Source organism: Callospermophilus lateralis, chromosome 2 (genome assembly GCF_048772815.1).
Source record: "Callospermophilus lateralis isolate mCalLat2 chromosome 2, mCalLat2.hap1, whole genome shotgun sequence".
Taxonomy (NCBI): Eukaryota; Metazoa; Chordata; class Mammalia; order Rodentia; family Sciuridae; genus Callospermophilus; species Callospermophilus lateralis.
The window spans coordinates 6495412-6514505 of record NC_135306.1 but is presented as its reverse complement, the minus strand read 5'-3'; the positions used below and the strand labels follow the sequence as shown (position 1 = coordinate 6514505).

At 56.4% G+C, this 19094-nt stretch overlaps 2 protein-coding genes across 12 annotated transcripts in view; one reads left to right on the top strand and one right to left on the bottom strand.

Moving 5' to 3' along the window:
- Nup188 (nucleoporin 188) overlaps window positions 1–615 on the top strand; it is a 55775-nt gene extending 55160 nt beyond the window's left edge. For all 4 annotated transcript variants that reach the window (XM_076845315.2, XM_076845314.2, XM_076845313.2 and 1 more), the window contains one exon: window positions 62–615. In XM_076845315.2, coding sequence (XP_076701430.2) covers window positions 62–238 — 177 coding nt within the window. In that variant the 3' untranslated portion in view covers window positions 239–615. The remainder of the gene's footprint in view (window positions 1–61) is intronic.
- Window positions 616–1432: 817 nt separating this feature from the next.
- On the bottom strand, window positions 1433–16702 carry Sh3glb2 (SH3 domain containing GRB2 like, endophilin B2). 8 transcript variants are annotated; one of them, XM_076845303.2, is made up of 13 exons: window positions 16577–16702; window positions 12239–12380; window positions 11457–11585; window positions 7901–8034; window positions 7569–7661; window positions 5449–5511; window positions 4346–4495; window positions 3949–3972; window positions 3427–3516; window positions 3106–3206; window positions 2774–2788; window positions 2437–2677; window positions 1433–2115 (listed from the first exon to the last, which is right to left on the bottom strand). In XM_076845303.2, the coding sequence occupies exons 1-13, from the start codon at window positions 16637–16639 to the stop codon at window positions 2008–2010; spliced, it is 1353 nt and encodes a 450-aa protein (XP_076701418.1). In that variant the 5' UTR covers window positions 16640–16702; the 3' UTR covers window positions 1433–2007. The 8 variants fall into 8 exon arrangements, with proteins under 8 accessions (XP_076701418.1, XP_076701419.1, XP_076701421.1 ...); XM_076845304.2 differs by lacking the exon at window positions 2774–2788; XM_076845306.2 differs by lacking the exon at window positions 4346–4495.
- Between the last annotated feature and the right edge of the window lie 2392 nt (window positions 16703–19094).

Genomic DNA, 19094 nt, shown 5'->3' with positions numbered 1-19094 from the left:
GAGGGTTGGGGATGATGGCCCTGGGTACTGAGCCTCATCTTTTTTTTTTTTTTTTTTGTAGAGCACACTGCTCTCCAGCCTCTCACGCTACTTCCGCCGAGGAGCCCCCAGCTCCCCTGCTGCTGGTGTCCTGCCCTCACCCCAGGGCAAGGCTACCTCCCTCTCTAAAGCCATCCCTGAGAGTCAGGAGCCTCTGATCCAGCTGGTGCAGGCTTTTGTGCGGCATGTGCAGAGATAGCACAGTGGTGGGCTGCCTGCCTGCTGCTTCCCCAGCACAGCAGAGGGCTGCTGCCTGCCACTGAGAGCAGCTCCCGTCACCCTCTTCTAAGTAGCGCGACTCCAAACACCCACCTGCTGACATTATTTTTGTAAGATGAAGAGGTCAACAGCAGGGGTGGGGAGCCAGGGGTCTGCTGTGCTTAGGTCTCCTGGCCAAAGCCCCCCAGGGGTGGTCTTGTCCTTCAAGCATTCCCCCGCAGCACTTGGCTGGCCATGGCGGTGGCTGGCAACACAGGAGGCTGTGTGCGTGTGTTTGAGTCTGTTTTCCATGATCTGTTCTTGCAGTTTTTTGGTAATACTGTGGTCTATTTATACGAATATTAAAATACTGTTTATAGACAACTGACTGCTACATGCCTTCCAAGCCCTGGGAGGATAAGCCAGGCCTCGAGCCATGGACAGGTTGCCTTGGGGACCCAGTTTGTGATGCAGTGGCTTGTGGAAGACAGGAGATGCATTGATGGTTGACTCACCAACACTCCTCTGCTGGGGTCCTCCCAGGACATCAGATGCTCCCCTGCTGGCCTGCCTGGGTCTGCCCAGGCCCCTGTTGGGCTGGCTGCCTGTCACTGAGCACCGCCTCTCTGGAGCTCAGCGCCTTCTCATTACAGCCCCAGAAACCCCAGCATCATTACCAGCAGCTAAGCCTGCTGGTAGCACACTGGAGGTCCCCACAGGCAGGCTGAGTTGCGTTTGAGTCCTTGCTTGGCCACCTGAGGAATGAGGCGACTGGCCTTTTCCCTCATCCGTACAGTGTGAACGCTGAGCCTGGTAGAGGACTCCCAGGTGCACACTGGGCTGCGCACTTGGCTCCACGTTTGGTCCACAGTTGTCGGTTACTTGAGCTTTAGTAGTCGGGCAAATTCAACGACAGCCTGCCCCACAGTCTAAATTTAGGGAAGTTTTTCTTACAAATAATGTTCCTTGTGCCTATAATGCATGGGAACCACACACTGCTCTAAGAACCCAGCCCTGCGTGGGAGTGCAGGCTGTGAAGGACTTTCCCTTCCCTCTGCCTAGTGCTCTAGGAACAGCCCGCCAGCATGGCACCTTGCTCCCTCTAGGCTACCTCCACCCAGAAGAGGGCTAGGGGAGTCTGTCCCCACCCTCAGGGCCAGCCCTGCCCATGCAGTGGACTAACAGGAGTCTCAGCAACTTGCACACAAAGGATTTATTATTTGCTGTTGGCTAGAAAGCAAGCAGACAGGCAGAAGTAAAAATACCAGTTAAAAAGTGTGTGCAGAAGTGAGTTGCAGCCACGTACTGGGCTCGCGCTAGGCGGGACAGGGTAGCACCGGGCAGCTGCTGCTCTGGGCCTGACCCTGTCCCTGTCCCCTGCCAGAGCCCTGCCTGCTTCACTGCTGTCCCGCTGTTGGCCTTTGGCAACTAAAAGGCAGGTGCTTTCTTCTTGCCACAGGTGCCCCCGTGCATCCTAGGGGTGCATCTTAGGCCCGCCTCTGTGCTGAGTACAGTGTCCCTCCCTCCTTTGGGAGCTGGGAGGGCTGAGGTGCGTGGGGAGTGCAGGCAGAGCCGGGGCTCCAGAACCACAGATCAGAAGCAGGGCTGGCAGGGAGCCTGGGGCCATTCAGCCTCTGGACTCCCTTCACAGCTGGATGACCAGGGGAATGGGCAGAATGGGCTTCATATCTCCACCCTGAGCAGCTGTGTCATCAGCAGACAAGAAAAGTGGTAGGGCTGTGCCCTGGGCAGGGCCTGGAAGGGGCCTGCTTAACTGAGAAGTTCCAAGTAGGTGACAGGGACCTTGCCCTTCTTGTTTCCTCTCTCACCAATGAGCCAGTCAGGGTCCATGCCAGGCAGGCTGTAGACGGTGATGAGCTGCAGAAAGCAGACAGGGAAGCTTATGCCCTGGCCAAGGGCAGAACTGGCCCCACGGTTGGGTGGAGACAAAGCTGTCATCTCCCAGGGCACGTACATCTTCAATGGTGGGTGTTCATCTTACTGGCTATGGGAGAATGGCTGTTTCCTGGAGAGCTGAAGCCACCTCCCCTTACCTGCCCCCTCAGGCCCCACTTCCCCCAGGGGCCCCGAGAGACTCTTGGGACAGTGGCATGGAGCTGTCAGCAGTGCTCCCAGCCTTGGTTCTCCAGTGGCTCCTACTACAGCCCTCACCTGCCCCCCTTACAGAACCAGGCCCACCTCGTCAGCTAGCAGGGCCAGTTCACTGCTGTCGGCTGCTTCGTAGTCATAGAGCACCCGGGCCTTGCGGGTCCCACTGGCGGAGGGGGCCACCTCCTCCAGGCAGAGTGCTGCCTCTCCTGGAGGGGCCAGGCTGGCCACAGTGGGCACCACAGGCATGGTAGCTGCAGCGGTGGTGGGTGAAGTGCTGCTCAGGGGCGGGGAGGCAGGCTCTGTGGTGCCCACAAAGGTACCTGGAAATCTGGAGCGGAGGGGGCATCTCAGCAGGATCTGGGCCCTGTAGGAGCCCCACAAGGTAACCCAGGGCCCCTCCCAGTTCCTGGCCCCAGCTACTTACATGGCACCTTGGGCGCTGGCAGCACAAAGAGAAAAGCAAAGCAAGCAGAAGAGTGAGATGGCCCTGTTCCCTTGGTCCCTGCTGAACCCCCTTTCCCTTCAAGCCTTCTCTAAACTGCTCTTTACCCCAGGGGACTCAGCAGTCCCCAAGGACAGCCACCTGAAGCTTGCCACCACATAGGAGGTGACTAGGCAGGATTCTGGGCTGAGCCCTCCCATCTGGCTCCAAGCTGCAGGCCCTCTGAACTCACGGGAGGAGTCTTTCAGTTGGAGGAGTTGGGCCACGATGGGCCCAGGAGCTAGGGGACCCTGGGACTCAGGGCCCAGCCGCACCTGCCCAGCTGCTTCTGCAAGTCCAGCATGTGGCGGTAGCACTGCGCGTAGTAGGTTGTCTGAGACTTTACGAACTCGTGCAGGCAGCGGAGGTGGTTCACCTGGGGGGAGAGGCCCATGGAGGGCGGGGTCATCCCCACCCTATCCTCACAGACCCTGCCCCCACCACCTGTGCTGCCAGGGGAGGCTGGAGAGGCCCAGCCTGTGGACTGGCCTGTTGCACAAAGCCACCACTGTGACCGTCCCAGTGCTACCCTTCTCAGGAAGGTCTAGGCGCTGCCACTGGTGGATGCAGTCAGCAGGGCACCGGGGCAAACTCACGTGTGTGCTGCTGATCCCCTCCAGCAGGAGACGGGTCACTTCTGCCTGCCGGTCAAACTCTGTCTGGGCCACTCGGAGCTCCTGTTCAGCCTGGGCAGTGGAGGCCGAGTGTGACAGCATGAGCACCAGCATCGGCCACCATCCCTCCCATCAGCCTTCCCCTGGCTCTCCCAGTCCCACTGGACTCCCTGGGGACGCAGACATCTGTGTCCATACGACTTCTCAACTGAACCCTGATCCCTGGAGAAGCTAAAGCCCACTTGGTGGCAGCAGGGCAGGCCTTCCCCTAGCTCCCTGGGGAAAATCCACCCAGCAGACATCTCTCCAGGGCCTACTTGTGCTGCGAGGCCCTAGGCACCACACAGCAAATGCCTCCCACGGGAAACGGACCCAGAGAGGCCAAGAAACAGCCCCTGCCAGTGGCCTCAGTGGATGTGGGGCAGAGCCCAGAGACTGAAACACAGACCCCCATTCTCCACCTTCTCTGGTCCTCCTCCCACAAGCCTCCAGACCCCAACTCACCTTGTCCACCTCATCATTCCAAAGCTGCAGAGACCACAACAGCACCAGTCAGCCAAGGAGGGGGACAGCTCAAACCCAGAGCCCATGCCCAGCCCCAGCTCCCAGCAACCAGCCCTGCCACCCAGTCCCTCTGCCTCCCCCACCCACTCAAACAGGAGCTGAGGCTGGGGGAGGCCTGCTGGATGGCAGGGAGCAGACAATCGGCCCATCTAACATGCCACATGCAGGGAGGGGACAGCCAGCCAGGATGTCCTGCTTGTGTCTCTCCTACAGTGTCAGCCCCCCAACTCTTGACAGGGGGTCTCCAGAGAGACCAAGTGTCCCCACCCCACCCTGACTCCTGGCTAAGGCTGGAGGGCTGGGAGGCAGAACATGTGACCCGGGCCAGTCACAGAACCTTTCTGTCCTCCGGCAGAGAAAGGCAGCCTCGGGCCTGAGTCACACTGGGGGTCAGTGGTAAAAGAAAAAAACAGGGCGGCCGCCACCCTCCAGGATGTTTCTCCTTCCACTCGGCCCAGGGCGGGGGACGGGAAGTGTCATCCAGAGTCTAGAGAAGAAAGACCCCCCTCCCCCCACCGTGATTTAGGAGATCCCACTTCTCCCCCACTTGTGGAAATCTGACCCAGGACAAAAACACCGATAGGCAGAGAGCGAACCAGGCTGGCCACCAGATGGCCACACCAGGGAGGAGCATCCTCACAGCCACACTGGAAGGCCCAGCATGGGGTCAATCTAAACTACCAGGGCGGCTCAATGGACAGTTCCCAGCCACGGAATGACCGCATGAACACACAGCAGCATGCTCAGGACAAGTGCCGGGGCCAGCGGCCGGTGTGGGAGGATCCTAACCAGGGGAGCTGGAGGAGGGCGGCAGGTGTGCAGGGTGGTTGTGATGGGCACAAGGGGAGTGGACCTCGCTCCTGCTGGACTGGCAACTACCACCTTGCTCAGAGCTGCATGAGACCCCAAGACAAAGTTCAAGCCTCTGGTCCCCCTGATTCCCTCCAGGGACCTCCTTGTGCCTCAGGTCACTTAGCAGGTGTGCCACACAAGCCTAGTACCACTGCCTGAGAGCATATGGAGCTGGGTAAGACAGGCCTGGGCCCCCATCACATTTAGAAATGTGAAGGCAACTGGGGGGCAGGGGCGCCTCCTCAAGGGAGGTGGGGGCAGGCAGACGCTCAGACCTCCTGGAGATGGGATGAGGGTGTCCTCAGCTCACCGGGTGGCCCAGTGCAGCTGGCAAAGCTGCTATCTTCAGCATTTTGCAGGGAGAAGCAAATCTAGTGACATGGTCACTGGGCACTGGGGCCAGCCATGGGCAGAGGCAGGGGCTGCTTCTTCCCTATTGCTTTGACCTTTGTCTCCCCCAGTCTGCCAGGATAGCCTGACCATGTGAGCAGCACCCTGCCTCACCTGCTGGCTCCTGGTTCCTGTGCAGTCAGGGCCAGTGGCAGGGCTGTGGGGGGAGAGGAGGCCGAGGGATGGGGGGGCGCTTACCGCAGAGGCGCTGGCCGAGAGAATGTAATTACGAGGTCTAGTCTCCTGAAAGTCAGGCACCGTCTGGCGGGGAATAGAGTTCATGGGGGGGAAGGGTCACCCTGGGTCAGGGCTGGGTCGAGGCCAGGAGGCTGCCCTAGAGTCTCCCACAAGGAGATGCCAGAGGCCCTGGCCCTGGGGACAGGAGGATACAGACAAAAGCCCCACATATTCCCTTGTACCCACTCCAACCCACTGGAGATGAGGTGGGTTTACAGCTGGGTGAGTCCAGATAAGGACCTGGCGGGTGAGTGTGCTGGGGAGCCCAGCAGAGATGGGGCGGGCAAGGAGACAGCCTGCAGATACTGTCGTGCCGTCACAGTCCTTGCAAACCAGTCTGGGCCTCGCCCCTCCTCCCTGGACCGCAGTGGCACTCAGAGGCCCCAGTCAGACCCACAGTCCCCTACACACAGCCCACCCCTGCCATAGCTTCCCCCTTCCCAGAGTGTCTGCACACCACGCCTCTGGCTCCTGTATTGGGGGCCAGGACCCTCCCCCACAATGAGGGTGAACAGATGGATGCAGAGATGGACAGAGTGACAGGCTTTCAACATTTGCAAAAAGCTGCCTTGCAGGCTGCAACACCTGCACCCCCCAACCAGAGACTCCGCACGCTGCAGAGGCTTTGGCGGGGAGACCAGCTGATTGCAAAACGCCCAAGGACATGCCCTGGGCTGGCCATAGCACTAGGGCCCGAGGGCAAGACGGGCGGGCCAGAAGCAGCACGGCATGGGGACAGGTATACTCACATCTCCCTCACACTGAGCCAAGTTACCCAAAGCAGAACAGAAAGGAACAAAAACAAAGAGTTAGTGAGTCCACAGAGCAGGCGGGAGCAGGCCCCGGCCCCAGGGGGGACACCAGGTGGACAGGCAGAAGGGTGCACGCAGCCGGTCCTCTGGCAGAAGTCGTGTGTGTGTGTGTGTGTGTGTGTGTGTGTGTGTGTGTGTGTGTGTGTGTGTGTTTTCCAGGGACTTGAGGCCTCTGAGATGCTGCTCCTTTCTGGCCTAACTGGGGCCCACTGAGGGGAGAAGTCACACCACTGCCCTAAGGACAGGCTCCTCTGGCTTGGCCAGTGGAGGAAGAGTTCGTTCTGGCATGAGGTTGTCCAGCCCAGAGTGACAGAGAGAGGCTCTCCGGCTCAGGTGACTTAGAAGAGGTCATCCCAAAAGCCACAGGTCACTCTTCAAGACAGGAGTCACGGAGCCCCCTGCCTCCACTCTGGACTCTGCACCCAGCTGAGCTAAGACCTCCCTTGGCTGTCACCAGAGGTGCTGCAGACCTGCCTGCACCCAGGGCGCCGTGGCCACACTGTAGGAGGGGAACACAAGTAAGGTTTGGCTCAGGCAGCTGTGAGCCCACCTGGACTCTCACCCGTGTTAGGCCTGGCCTTCCTTGGCTGAGAGCCTGGGGACCCATGAGTGGCAGTGTCCCTAGCCCTGGGCCCAGGAGTACCCTCCTCAGGGCTCGAGGTAGCCATTAAGTCCCCTGCACCCCCAGGTGCCTGGCAGGCCAGGAGCGTACCTGTTCTCAGGCCCAGTTCCCACTCCTTGCCTAGCCCAGTCAGCCCAGGTCTCCATGCCAGATCCCATTGGTAGCCAGCAGGGAGGCCCAGGCCCTGTCCCTCAGACAGCCCCTGAGCAGGTGGGCTGTCCAATTTTGGTGCGCTCCACAGCATTGTGGGAGGCCAGGCACAGGGAACCCTGGACCAGCACTCAAGCAGCAGGTAGAGAGTTAGTAGGGGAGCCATGCCCAGGTGGAGCCAGGGACACAGAGCCAGGGACACAGAGCCAGGGACACAGAGCCGAGCATCCAGCAGGCAGGGCATGCGAGAAACTCCAGCTGGCTGTCTGGGGAGGCCGTGAGGTACAGCCTGTGCCCAGGTGGGGCACTGCTGGTCCACTCAACCCATAATCATCTGCCCTAGACCATCAGGGCTCCCCTGGGGTGGGAGAAGGACTTGACTTGAACAGCCGCAGAGTCCAGCCCCAGCCAGTGCAGGGAGAAGGCTCATGCTGACACCAAGTTCCCCCATGCCCCTCCGCGGCTCCAACCAGGCTGGGCGGGAGGTGGGCACCTACCGAGGCCTTGGCTTCCGCTGCCTTGGCCTTCTTCAGACGCGCCTTGCAGGCATCCAGGTCCAGGCGCCGGTTCTGGAGGAGCCGTCGCTCCTTCTGCAGGGTGGGAACAGGGAACAGTGAGGCCCCGGCCAGCCCTGGGAGACGCTTGGCCACGGCAAGACTGGCCTGTGAGCTGCGAGGGAGACAAGGAAACTGGGGCCCAAGATGGCAGCTCCCTCAGCCTACAGAAGCCAACCCTGGAGACCACGGGGTCCTGGCCCTCCGCACGGCTGGGAGCCTGTGCAGAGTTCTGAGCAGGGGCTGTGGGCTGCCAGGAAAGACAGGCCCCTCACCGAAATTGTCTTCCAGTCCCCTTCCAGGAAGTTGCGCAGGGGTGTGAGGAAGCTGATGGAGGCCGTGTGAATGAAATCCCTCTCCGCAGCCCCCAGGCGCTTCTCCGCTTCAGACACCATGAGGAGCGTCTTCCCTGGGGAAAGCAGTGGCGGGTGGGGATCAGGCCAGGCCCAGGCTACTCTGACCCCAGGTGCAGAGGGAGCTCAAGGAGAGACCTGAGGACCCAGAGCAGAACAGTCTGCCTGGCAGAGACCTACAGAACCATCAACAGAGGGCGGGAGGACAAACACTGGGATATCCCAAAAACAAATACCAGAGCCATTAAAGAGATTGGGGGGCTGACCATGGTGGCACATACCAGTGACTCGGACAGCGGTTCAAGGCCAGCCTCAGCAACTTAGTGAGACTCTTGTTTCAAATAAAATTTTAAAAAGGCCAGGAATGTGGCCCTTTTTATGTGGTTCACTAGTAGAGTGCCCCTGGTTCAATCCCCAATACAAAAAAAAAAAAGCTTGGGAAGACGACTTCCAGAACCAGAGAGAGGAGCTAGACCAGTCACACTCTCCCCCCAAATTGGAAACAACTGTAAAAATCATCCACCTCCAACACCAGGCACAGTGGCACACATCTGTAATCCCAGTGGCTCGAGAGGCTGAGGCAGGAGGATAGAGAGTTCAAAGCCAGCCTCAGCAACTTATTAAGGCCCTAAGCAACTTAGCAAGACTCTCTCTCTAAATAAAATATGGAAAAGGGCTGGGGATGTGGATCAGTGGTTAAGCACCCCTGGGTTCAATCCCAAACAAGGAAAAAAAATCCATTTCCAGGCTCCGGAAACTGATCAAAGACAAAAACAAACTGAAAAGCTAGGTGCGGTGGTGCACACCTGAATCCCAGCAGCTCCGGAGGCTGAGACAGGAAGATCAAAAGTGTGAGGCCAGCCTCAGCCAAAGCAAGGCACTAAGTAACTCAGTGAGACCCTGTCTCTAAATAAAATACACAACAGGGCTGGGGGTGTGGCTCAGTGGGCGAGTGCCCCTGAGTTCAATCCTTGGCATCAACAAACCAACTGAAGAGCATCGATTCAAAACTAGTGCGCCCAGTGAGAATGTGTGTGGCTCTGCCAGGGTGGGGGCAAGCCACAAGCCTCAGCTCTGCTGTAGGAGCGGCTGACTTGGTTGGGCTGGAAGCCCAGAGGACCCTTGGGACGCTGCGGGAATCCTCAGCAATCACAACCACACTAATCACAACCGTGCTGAGGAAAGACCTGCAACGGGTACCCTGGCACTGTGATGTGGGTGGGAACAAGCCCCACACCTGCCAGAGATTTAACAGGAGACCCAGGACACAGTCAAAGTGAGTGTTGACAGGCTGCGCACACCTGCAGCATGCCCAGGAGGGACGGAGAACTCCAGCTATGCACTCGCTCACCCTGGAGAACAGCAGCCTTGCACATTCCCAGAATAAAAATGGGGCAGACTGTTCACTGTTGACCTCTGAACATGCCCCCCACCACACACACACACTTACTGCCTGTCTTCACGGCTCAACCTCTGAGCAATCACTGCCTGATCACTATTACATGCTGATCCAGGAGCAATCCTCAAGGCCAAGCTCAAAAGTATAAAGAATAGCCAGGTGCGGTGGCCCACGGCTGTCCAGAGGCTGAGGCAGGAGGATTGTGAGTTCAAAGCCAGCTTCAGCAACTAAGAAAACCCTAAGCAACACAGCAAGACCCTGTCTCTGATACCAAAAAAGGGCTGAGGATGTGGCTCAGTGGTTAAGTGCCTCTGGGTTCAATCCCTGATACAAAAAAAATATATATTTTTTTTCAGTAGTTATGAACTACTGTTTTAAAAATGTTTCTGGGATGCAGAAACATTAGTAGCTACACACTTCATAGATTCTATAAACAAGTACCTCAAACAAGTCTTTAAACAAACAAACAGCAACAACCCCCAGGGGTACCAGAATCCAGACTTTTGTCTACAACGTTTAAAACAACAACAACAACAACAACAAAAAAAAAGAACTATGAGACTCTATAAAGACGCAGGGAGAAAAAAGAATAAGACATTCTCTAGGGAAGCAGACGCTAGCCTTAGATTCTTTAGATTCTTTTCAAGAAAGAATCATATTGAAAGAATTCAAGGAAATTATGATGACAATGACTCAGCAAATAAAGAATATCCATAAAGAGCGGGCACAGTGGTGCACACCTGTGATCCCAGCGATTCTGGAGGCTGAGACAGGAGGACTGCAAATTTGAAGCCAGCCTCAATGATTTAGTGAGACCCTGTCCCAAAATAAAACATAAAATGGGCTGGGGCTCAGTGGTGGAGCACTCGCCTAGCATTCGGGAGACACTGGGTCTGATCCCCAGCACCACGTAAAAACAAAAACAAAATAAAGATATTGTGTCCGTCTACAACTTTAAAAAAAAAAAAAAAAAAAAACGGAGCACAGGAAAGGCAGTCCTAAAGTATAAAAAACAGCATACAGGCAGACACTTCTCTTTCCTCCCTTAACTGATGGTTGGTTTTTTTTTTTTTTTTTTTTTTTTTTGGTACCAGGGATTGAGCCCTATTTTGTATTTTATTTAGGGTCAGGGTCTCACTGAGTTGCTTAGGGCCTTGCTTAGTTGCTGAGGCTGGCTTTGAACTCGCGATCCTCCTGCCTCAGCCTCTGAAGCCGCTGGAATTACAGGCATGCACCACAGTGCCCAGCTAATTTTAGGATAACTGCATAAAACTATAGCTATGAACTACTGTTGGGCTTGTAATATAGACACCAACACCTCTGACAATCATAGCAGGAAGGAGGGGGGACGAAGTTACACTGTAGCAAAGTTTTCTTATTCTGCTGGGATTAGAGGATTATTCTGAAGAAGACTGTGATAAATTAAAATTGTAATACACAGAATTAAGGAATGGGAGCTTTTTTAAAATGTTAACCATACAACAACAGGGCCAGGACAGTGGCTCAGAGGTAGAGCTTGCCTCGCATGTGTGAGGCACTGGGTTTGATCCTCGGCACCACATAAAAATAAAGATTTTTTTTTTTTTTTTTTAAGGATACTATCTTATCTCTTAAAAAAAAAAAGAAGAAGAAGAAGAAGAAGATACAACAACAACAACAACAACAAAAATTAAAATGAAGCTGGATGCAGGGCACACTCCTATAATTCCAGCCATTTGGGAAGCTGAGGCAGGAGGATCACAAGTGGGAGGTCAGTCTGGACTACTTAGTAAAACCCTGACTCAATTTTTTTTTAAATGGGGCCAGGGCCTAGGGAATTAGCTCAGTGGCAGAGTGGCCCTGGGCTCAGTGCCCAGTGCCAAATCAATAAAAAAATAAATTCACACAAACCAAAGGAGGCTGAGGGAGGGTCTCACTTTCTACTCTATCGTCTTCGCAGGGATGGCGGTTCTTACACGTGGAATGAATCCAGGCGTTAGCTACATAATTTTTTAAAAAGGAAGGAAGGGAGGGAGGGAGGGGAAGAGGGAAGGTGAGAGTGGGGAAGCCCAGGAGCCCGGCCCTGGTGGGGCTGCTCACCATAGGGAGTGGTGGGCCCCAGCTCGCTGGCCGCCTCCGCCATGTACTGAGCCAGCAGCTCCCCGTTGGTGACTCGCGAGGGGACCTTTCTGTCCAGCTTCTCATATAGGAACTCCTCCACTCGGGCACCTGTGGGGAAGCAGCAGCCAAAGCCACAGGGCTCACCGGTCCAAGCCCAAAGAAGAAAGCCACAGGGACAGACAGGCCCAGGCCAGGCCCTGCCCACAGGAGTGCCCAGGCTGGGTGCCCACCTCTGACTGCACAACTGCTTCCATCAACCCCTAACTCCACAGAGGAAGCAGCCAAGGCTCAGAGACACACCATGCCTGCCTGAGGTCACACAGCTGGGGGGTGGGGGGCCAAGCCAAAGCCTGTGCACATCCCCTCATGAACACAGGATCTATTAACATGGTCTGGCCCCCAGCAGCTCTCAGACACTGCAGCTGGCTACACAGCAGACGACAGGTACATAGGCATGTCACCCAAAAGCCACTTCTCTCCCCAGGTTCCCCTGCACTCAGCCCCAGCCGCTCCTGGCCTGTGGTGTGGCTGGGCAGCCCTTCCCATCTCTGGGTCCGGCTCACAAGCTCGGGTTCTGCCTGCACCTTCTCCCACAGGGGTCTTAGTTGCCAGGCATTTCACCTCCTCTGTGCCACACCTGACAGTTCCACTGCCCCAGGGAATGTCCTGCAGCCCAATGCCAAGCCTCCTGCCTCGTTTTCACCAAGTGCCCCCACAGCCTGTGCCCCCCGCTGCCCTCCCCTCCCCCGGCGCCCACTCACTGGGGTTGGGCTGCAGCAGCACTTCCGTCTGCCTCAGGATCCTCTCCGTCCAGTTCTTGGTGCTGTCTGCCCGCGCCAGAAGGTTTTCAAAGTGGGCATCAAGCTCGGTCTTCTCGGCCTGTCCAAACTTCTCCTCCGTGAACTGGGGGGGTCGAGGCAGGATCAGGAAGAGGAGGAGGAAGGCCCCAATCCTCCAGGGTCAAGGACCTTTACAGCATTGCCAAGTTCCAACCCCACTCTGGGCCTCAATGTGTCCCTCTGTAGAACCAGGGTGCTGGGATCACAGTCCTCCTGGGAATTCAAGGAAGGCCACAGCCTCTCCCCACATGCACGTGCCTGCACGGGCATAGCGCCCAGCCAGGCAGGGGCCTCGGGGGGCCATCTCTTGGGTCTTTTAGGCCTGACGCTGAGGCACAAGACTTGGTAGCAAGTGCTCAGGCAGCAACCAGGCACAGAGGCCCAGGGTGGTCAGGGGCTCCATGGCACCTGGGAACTGCTGGGAAGGGGCTGCCAGGCTTCTAGAATTGAAAGGGCCTGACTCAGGCCTCACTTCTGCCCTGTCAAGGTGTGTGAGCTGGGGAACGAGCTCTGCCTCTCCAGCCATCAGCACCTCCAGCTGCAAACAAGACACTTAGAGCCTCTTGCTCAGAGGCTGAGGCGAGACAGGGGAGCCAGGGTGAGCCGTGAGGGCTGTGCCCAGAGCTGCTGTTCCCTGAGAGGTGCTGCCAGAGCAGAGGGGCAGCGGGCCGAGCAGGAAGGAGTGCGGGAGGAGAGATGGCCAAGTGCTTGGCCTCTGGCTGCCGGTGTGATGGACAGAAAACACCGCCAGCTCAACGGTGCCAGCGACTGGGCACACCCAGGGCCCCAGGAGGTCACACAGGTCCCCATCAGAGCTGGCAGGAGTTATGCAGGCCACTAGGAACAATGGGCAAGTGGCCCTAGTCCTGACCCCTCTGATCAAAGGGCCCTGAGACAAATGTACCCACTTTCCAAACAGATACCCAGGCCTTCTCCAGCTAGGAGATGGGGCTTGCCCATGGTCACGGCCAAACAGCCAGAGGTGAGGCAGAAGTTAAGGACAGCAGCAGGTGCCACAGACCAGCCTGGCCAGGGGCTCCCAGGGCTCACTATGTCCATACAAGGCAGGGCCAAGCTTCCCATCTCACAGATGTGGCCACTGAGGATGAATGCAGGCAGGACTGTGCTGGAGTCTGGGCTGGCATGATCTGGGGGGCTGGGGGCCCTTCTGAGCCACCTGGCAGTGATGAATCACCCAGACACTGCAGACGGCTCCAGCTGTGGGGAGCTGAGCAGCTGCCAGCTCAGGCTGCACAGAAGTCATCAATTATGTAGCAGGGCTTGGGTTTCTCCCTGCAGTGCAGGGTGGGCAGGGTCACAGCCGCCGCCTCCTCCTCCCCACTTCCTCACAATCCCCAGAGTGAGGAGGCAGTGTCTCAGGCCCGCACCTTACCCTGGGCCATGCCCTGATTGCCCTATCACTGAGCAGGCTTTACCCCACCCAGCTCTTTGAGGGGGCTGTTGCCAGTCCCGTTTTCCAGATGAGGAAACCAAGACTGACAGAGGCAAAGTCACCTTTCTGGGCTTCAGGGGGTTTTTGTTACTGTTTTGGCACTGGGGATTGAACTCAGGGGCACTTGACTACTGAGGCACATCCCCAGGCCTATTTTGGATTTTATTTAGAGACAGGGTCTCACTGAGTTGCTTAGTGCCTCACCATTGCTGAGGCTAGTTTTGAACTTGGATCCTCCTATCTCAGCCTCCCTAACTGCTAGGATTATAAGCGTGTACCACTGTGCCCTGCTGGCTCTCAGTTTTCCCCCCAAGAATGCAGATAACCTATCTCACAGAGTGTCTGGCTGGCGCACAGTATGGGACTGATAAATGTGAGCCTAGTATCATCATCACCCATAAGAGGGAGGCCTCCCTCAGGTCCCTTTGGGTTTCAGGAGCTTCCCTGATGGCACTAATAATGTCACCTTACAATGTACTTTGGAGCCCACTTTTCTTACTGGGGTTAAGGTTAAGGCGCCACCCCGCCCAGCCACCTGGCGCTCACACCTATACCCACCCAAGTCTGAGGTTCTACCAGGTTTTCCCAACCCTTCGGGTGTTCATCCCTTGCCCACCACTGCCTGCCTGGCTTGGACAGTGGCAATGCCACCACCCCTCTGGCTTTTTTTGTCAGTACTTCTCCGACTTCCACGGCTGTTGATGCCATGACATCAGTGGGCTTGGCAGCATTTGTGCCCACTCCCAATCTTAACAAAAAATGCCCTCAGCTGTCCTGCCTCAGGGCCCTGATCTGGGCTGCTCTGGCCCCTGAAGTGCTCTCCCTGAGCCCACCGCACACACCCTGCCTCACTTTCCGACCAGCTCTGGGGCCCTCCATCCTAGAAACCACCCTAGTATCCTTCTGCAAAAGGCATCCTGTCCTCTGGGTCTCACCTCAGGGCCAATGTCCTCTTGTGCCCTGTGGGGTCGGGGTGAGGTGAAGCTTTTGAAGTCCTTCTGGGTACACAGGGGTGAGGCACCCGCCCAGCACAACCTGGCACAAGGTGGCACTGACCAGAGAGCTGCCCACATATTGGTAAGAAGAAGCCCCTCCATCCCAGGGCAGCCTAGACCCAGCCATCCCAGTGGCCTCTCTGCCCAGTCACTTTTCAGGCCCCCTCTCCTTTGACCTGCCACTTTCTGGTGCTTGAGTCCGAGACTGCTCCCAGCTAGATGGCAACAGCTGGGGGTGGGCGTGCAGAGCAGAGAAAGCCTCTATTTATAAACTCCCAGCTCCCTCCTCCACCCGGCTCTGGGCACTGGCTCCCCTTCCAGTGTGAGTGACCCTGTGGGCTGCCCCCATCAGGCCACTGTGCCCAACCCCCCACACCCAATGCTCCCTCTGAGGGCCTTGCCAGGTCAGGTGGCAGGGCCGCACCAGTAGCAGGAAAGTGGCAGATCAGGTTCTTCCCAGATGTGGGAGATAGAGTGGTTGCCATAACAACACAAAGAAAGGTTGCCACCTCCCAGCTGGACTGGGGCTCTGGGTCCCAGAATCTCCCAGCTTGGAAAATGGAGGCACAATCCTCACCCTTACCAGGGCACTCCTCCTCAAAGGGACACAATGCTTTCTAGTAAACATGGCCACACGGGCTTCTGAGAGAGTGGCTGGGGCTAGGCTTCTCTAGGGACAGAAAACTGCAACTGCGCAGCAGAGCCAACAATGACAAGGACAGCACAACAGAACCTGTTCCAGAATACTGAGATGGGCCGGCCCTGGGTGTGCAGGATCTCATGGAGTCCCACACCCACCCTTGGAGGCCTCACACTTGATTTACAGTGGTGCCAACTGAGGCTCAGACAGTGACTTGCCCAAGGTCACATGCTGCACTGGTGCAGTTCAAACCACCCTAACCCCAACCAGGAGCTTGCCTTTAGTGAGCACTGATACAGCATCCCTCCTATCCAGCCTGGACACAGGGGAGGCTCATCCTATTTCTGGCCTCATTTCTCACCTCAAGAAGGCTCAGCAAGATGAAGCCCCTTCCCCCAAGGTCACACGAGGGGCATTCACACCCATAGCTGACTTCAGGTCTTCACCAGGACATGGAGCTGCCTCAGTTTCTCTTTCTCACCCCAAATGGACAGAATGGGCTCCAGCCTCCCCAACATGGGCCTGGGCAGCCTCCCAAGGAGGGCAATGAGCCAGACCCTGGCCCTCTCCCCATCCCCCAGGCCTGGGGAATGGAGGAAACAGGCCTCCAGTGGAGCAGAAAGAAAATAACTCCTGGCTTCCGGCCTGTCTATCCAAGCGTGGAAAACGGACCATAGGAAACCACCGGACCACCTGTCCATTGCACAGGTCTGGAGACTGAGGCTCAGAGAAGGGGTTGTGGCCTTGGCCTGGGACCCATGTCTCCAAACGCCCCAGTGGAGTCCAGAATCACTGCTGGACAAGGACAGGGATATAGGGGCCACCCAGTGCCCGCTTCCCCCTCCAGGTGGCAGGCGCCAGGGCAGCGGGGCAACCTGGCAGGTCCAAATGGAGGACGCTGCTACCTCTTCCCAGGCAACAGGGTTCAGGCCCTGCTCGCCCGGCCCTGGGCCACGCAGACCGTGCGGTCAGGGCGCCGGGTCCCCCGGCTCTTGCTCTCTTCTGGGTAGGGCAGAAGGAGCAGGGCCTCAGCGGGGCGAGGTGTCACCGCGGCGGGCACGGTGGCAGCAGCAGGGGAAGGGTAGACCCGTGTCCCCATGCTCCTGCCGCAGGGTGCTCGCCGCCAGCCTCACATCCGGGCCCCGGGCGCCCGGCGCAGCGCCAGGCCTCACCTGCACCGCCCGGGTGAAGAAGATGCCCGCGTCCGACGCCAGCTTCTTCATGTTGAAGTCCATGGCGCGCCCGCACGCACGGCCGCCGCGCGGGCCCCAGCGCTGCGGGCAACCCCGGCCCGGCCCCGCCGCCGCCGCCGCCCGCACCCCGCCCACCTGCTGCCAGCGCCGGCCCTCCGCCGGCCAGTCCGCCGCCGAGCCGCCGCCGAGCCGCCCGAGCGCAGGGCGGGGCGCCGCGGCCGGGGCGGGGCCTGGCGGGCAGCTGCCGGGCTCGCTGCTGCCCCTGCCGGCCGGAGCCGGCCCCGCCTCTCGAGCCGCTCCCCCTGGGATTATTACGCCTGAAAGCACACGTGTGGCTAGATTATTGCAGGTGCACAGCATAATTATATACTAGTTGCCCTCTTGCTGCTGCTTTTTACAAATTCTATTTCTAATCGACAAGTAAGAATTGTATATATTTAGGGGTTACAAAGTGATGTTTTGATGTATGTTCATATCGTGGAATGATGAAAGCAAGCTAATTAACATGTCCTCACCTATTTATCATTATTTTGTGGTGAGAACATTGCAAATCTACCTCTTCAGAAGTTCTGAAATATACAACACATTTTCATTAACTACAGTCGTTCTGCAGCTGAGCAATCGATCTCTAAATTGGGCAGGCCTCTGTGGCTGGCCCCTCCTTTGTCCCTTCCTCTCCTGTTTGTGCCTTTTCATCTCCCTTTCCCTTTATTCCAACACTGTCCCCTGTCTGGTAGGCCCTTGGTCTCCCAATTTTTCTACTTCTTTCCCTGGGACTCTCCTCCTCCGCTCTCACCTTTCCCTCTCTTCTTCTGCCCTGATCTTGGTCACCCTATGAAACAACTGAGCCGGGACAAGCTAGCTGTGGACTCACCTTCTACTGCTATTTGTCCCCTCTGGTTTCCCAAAATTGTAGTGGGATGTAGAGAGGGATCATGGGAAAGAAGGGTGCCCTGGGGCTGGAGCCCAAACCCAGTGTGTGAGGAGATAAGATACTTTGGTTGGACAGCCAACATTTGTCTCTGCGGATGGGCTATTCTTAGGGTATGGACATGTGCTGAACTTGAACTCAGTTCCTCACAGCCCAGACTGATAGGAGCATGACCTCAAGATACTCTTGCTGCCTGCCCACATTCTCTTGGAACTTGGGGTTTAGAAAGAGCTTGTTACCTTTCTGTACCTGTCCTTGTTCCCTACCTCTAGACCTTTTTTTTTTTTTTTTTTTAATTTCTTCCTCTTCTTCTCTCCCACCCCCTCTGATACTGGAGATCAAACTAGAGCCTCAAACATGCCAGACAGGCACTCTACCACTGAGTTATGCCTCCAGCCCTTTTTTAATTTTGTATTTTGAGGCAGGTTCTTGCTAAATTGCCCGGGCTGGCCTCAATCCTGTGATCCTCCTGTCTCAGACTCTCAAGTCACTGGGATTACAGGCTTGCTCCCCAGTTTAGGCTTTATCCCCCCTGTATGGTGGATTGAACCCAGGGGTGCTTTACTACTGAATTACATCCCCAGCCCTTTTTATTTTTTGAGTCAGGGTCTTGCTAAGTGGGTGAGGCTGGTCTTGAACTTTCCATCCTCCTGCCTTGGCCTCCTGAGTAGCTGACACTGGGTGGCTCCTACATCCCTGCCCTTGTGCACCATGGCTAGGCTTCATCTTTTAACCCAGAAAGAGATGTTCCTGAGCTGGTACCCTGTCCTTACTGGCTTGTTCATCTCCCTGTACTTCCCCAGTTCCCTCTCACCTACCTCTGCCTGTCTGTGCAGGGGTGAGCCTTGAATCACCTGGGGATTTGTTGAAAATCCAGGCCTTGGTCCCTCCTCTAGTCCTGTTAGTGGGGGTGAGGCCCAGGCAGGTGAAGTTCTAAAAAGCTCCCAGGTGACTCAATTTTAGAGCCACTGACCAGTTCAGAACCACTAGTGACTTACTGTGTATAAAGAGCTTTTATGGACTTTAAAATCACAACTGTAATTCCTAAACTCCATGTATCTGTTCACTATGTGCCTTGTTTGTCTGTACTGATCACTGATTTGTTCATCAGCTATTGGTCTTTGGCCAACCATAGCATTTAACCAGTATCCAGCCATATTATATCATCTAAAGCCATGTACCAATAGTAGTTACATGTTCATTTATTAACACACATCAATTTAAAAGAAAATCATAATAACTCACATTGAGTACCTGTTACGTGCCAGGTATTGTTCTTTCCAGGCAACAGAAATGAAATAGTAAACAAAACAAGGTCCCAAAGTTTAGCATAGGGCATGGTTACGTGGTCAGAACTGATTTCCAATTTGACTTCAATCCTTGGGCACAATGTCTGGCTGGCAAGAGGGGCACTTCTGCAGAAGCTCCAGAACAAGGTGGAGAGTGGCAACTGATTAAGAGGATGCAGAGGGGTCCGGTGGATGGCGGATGGCGCATGGTTGTAATCCCAGAGACTCAGGAGGCTGAGGAAGGAGGATCACAAGTTCAAAGCCAACCTCAGCAACT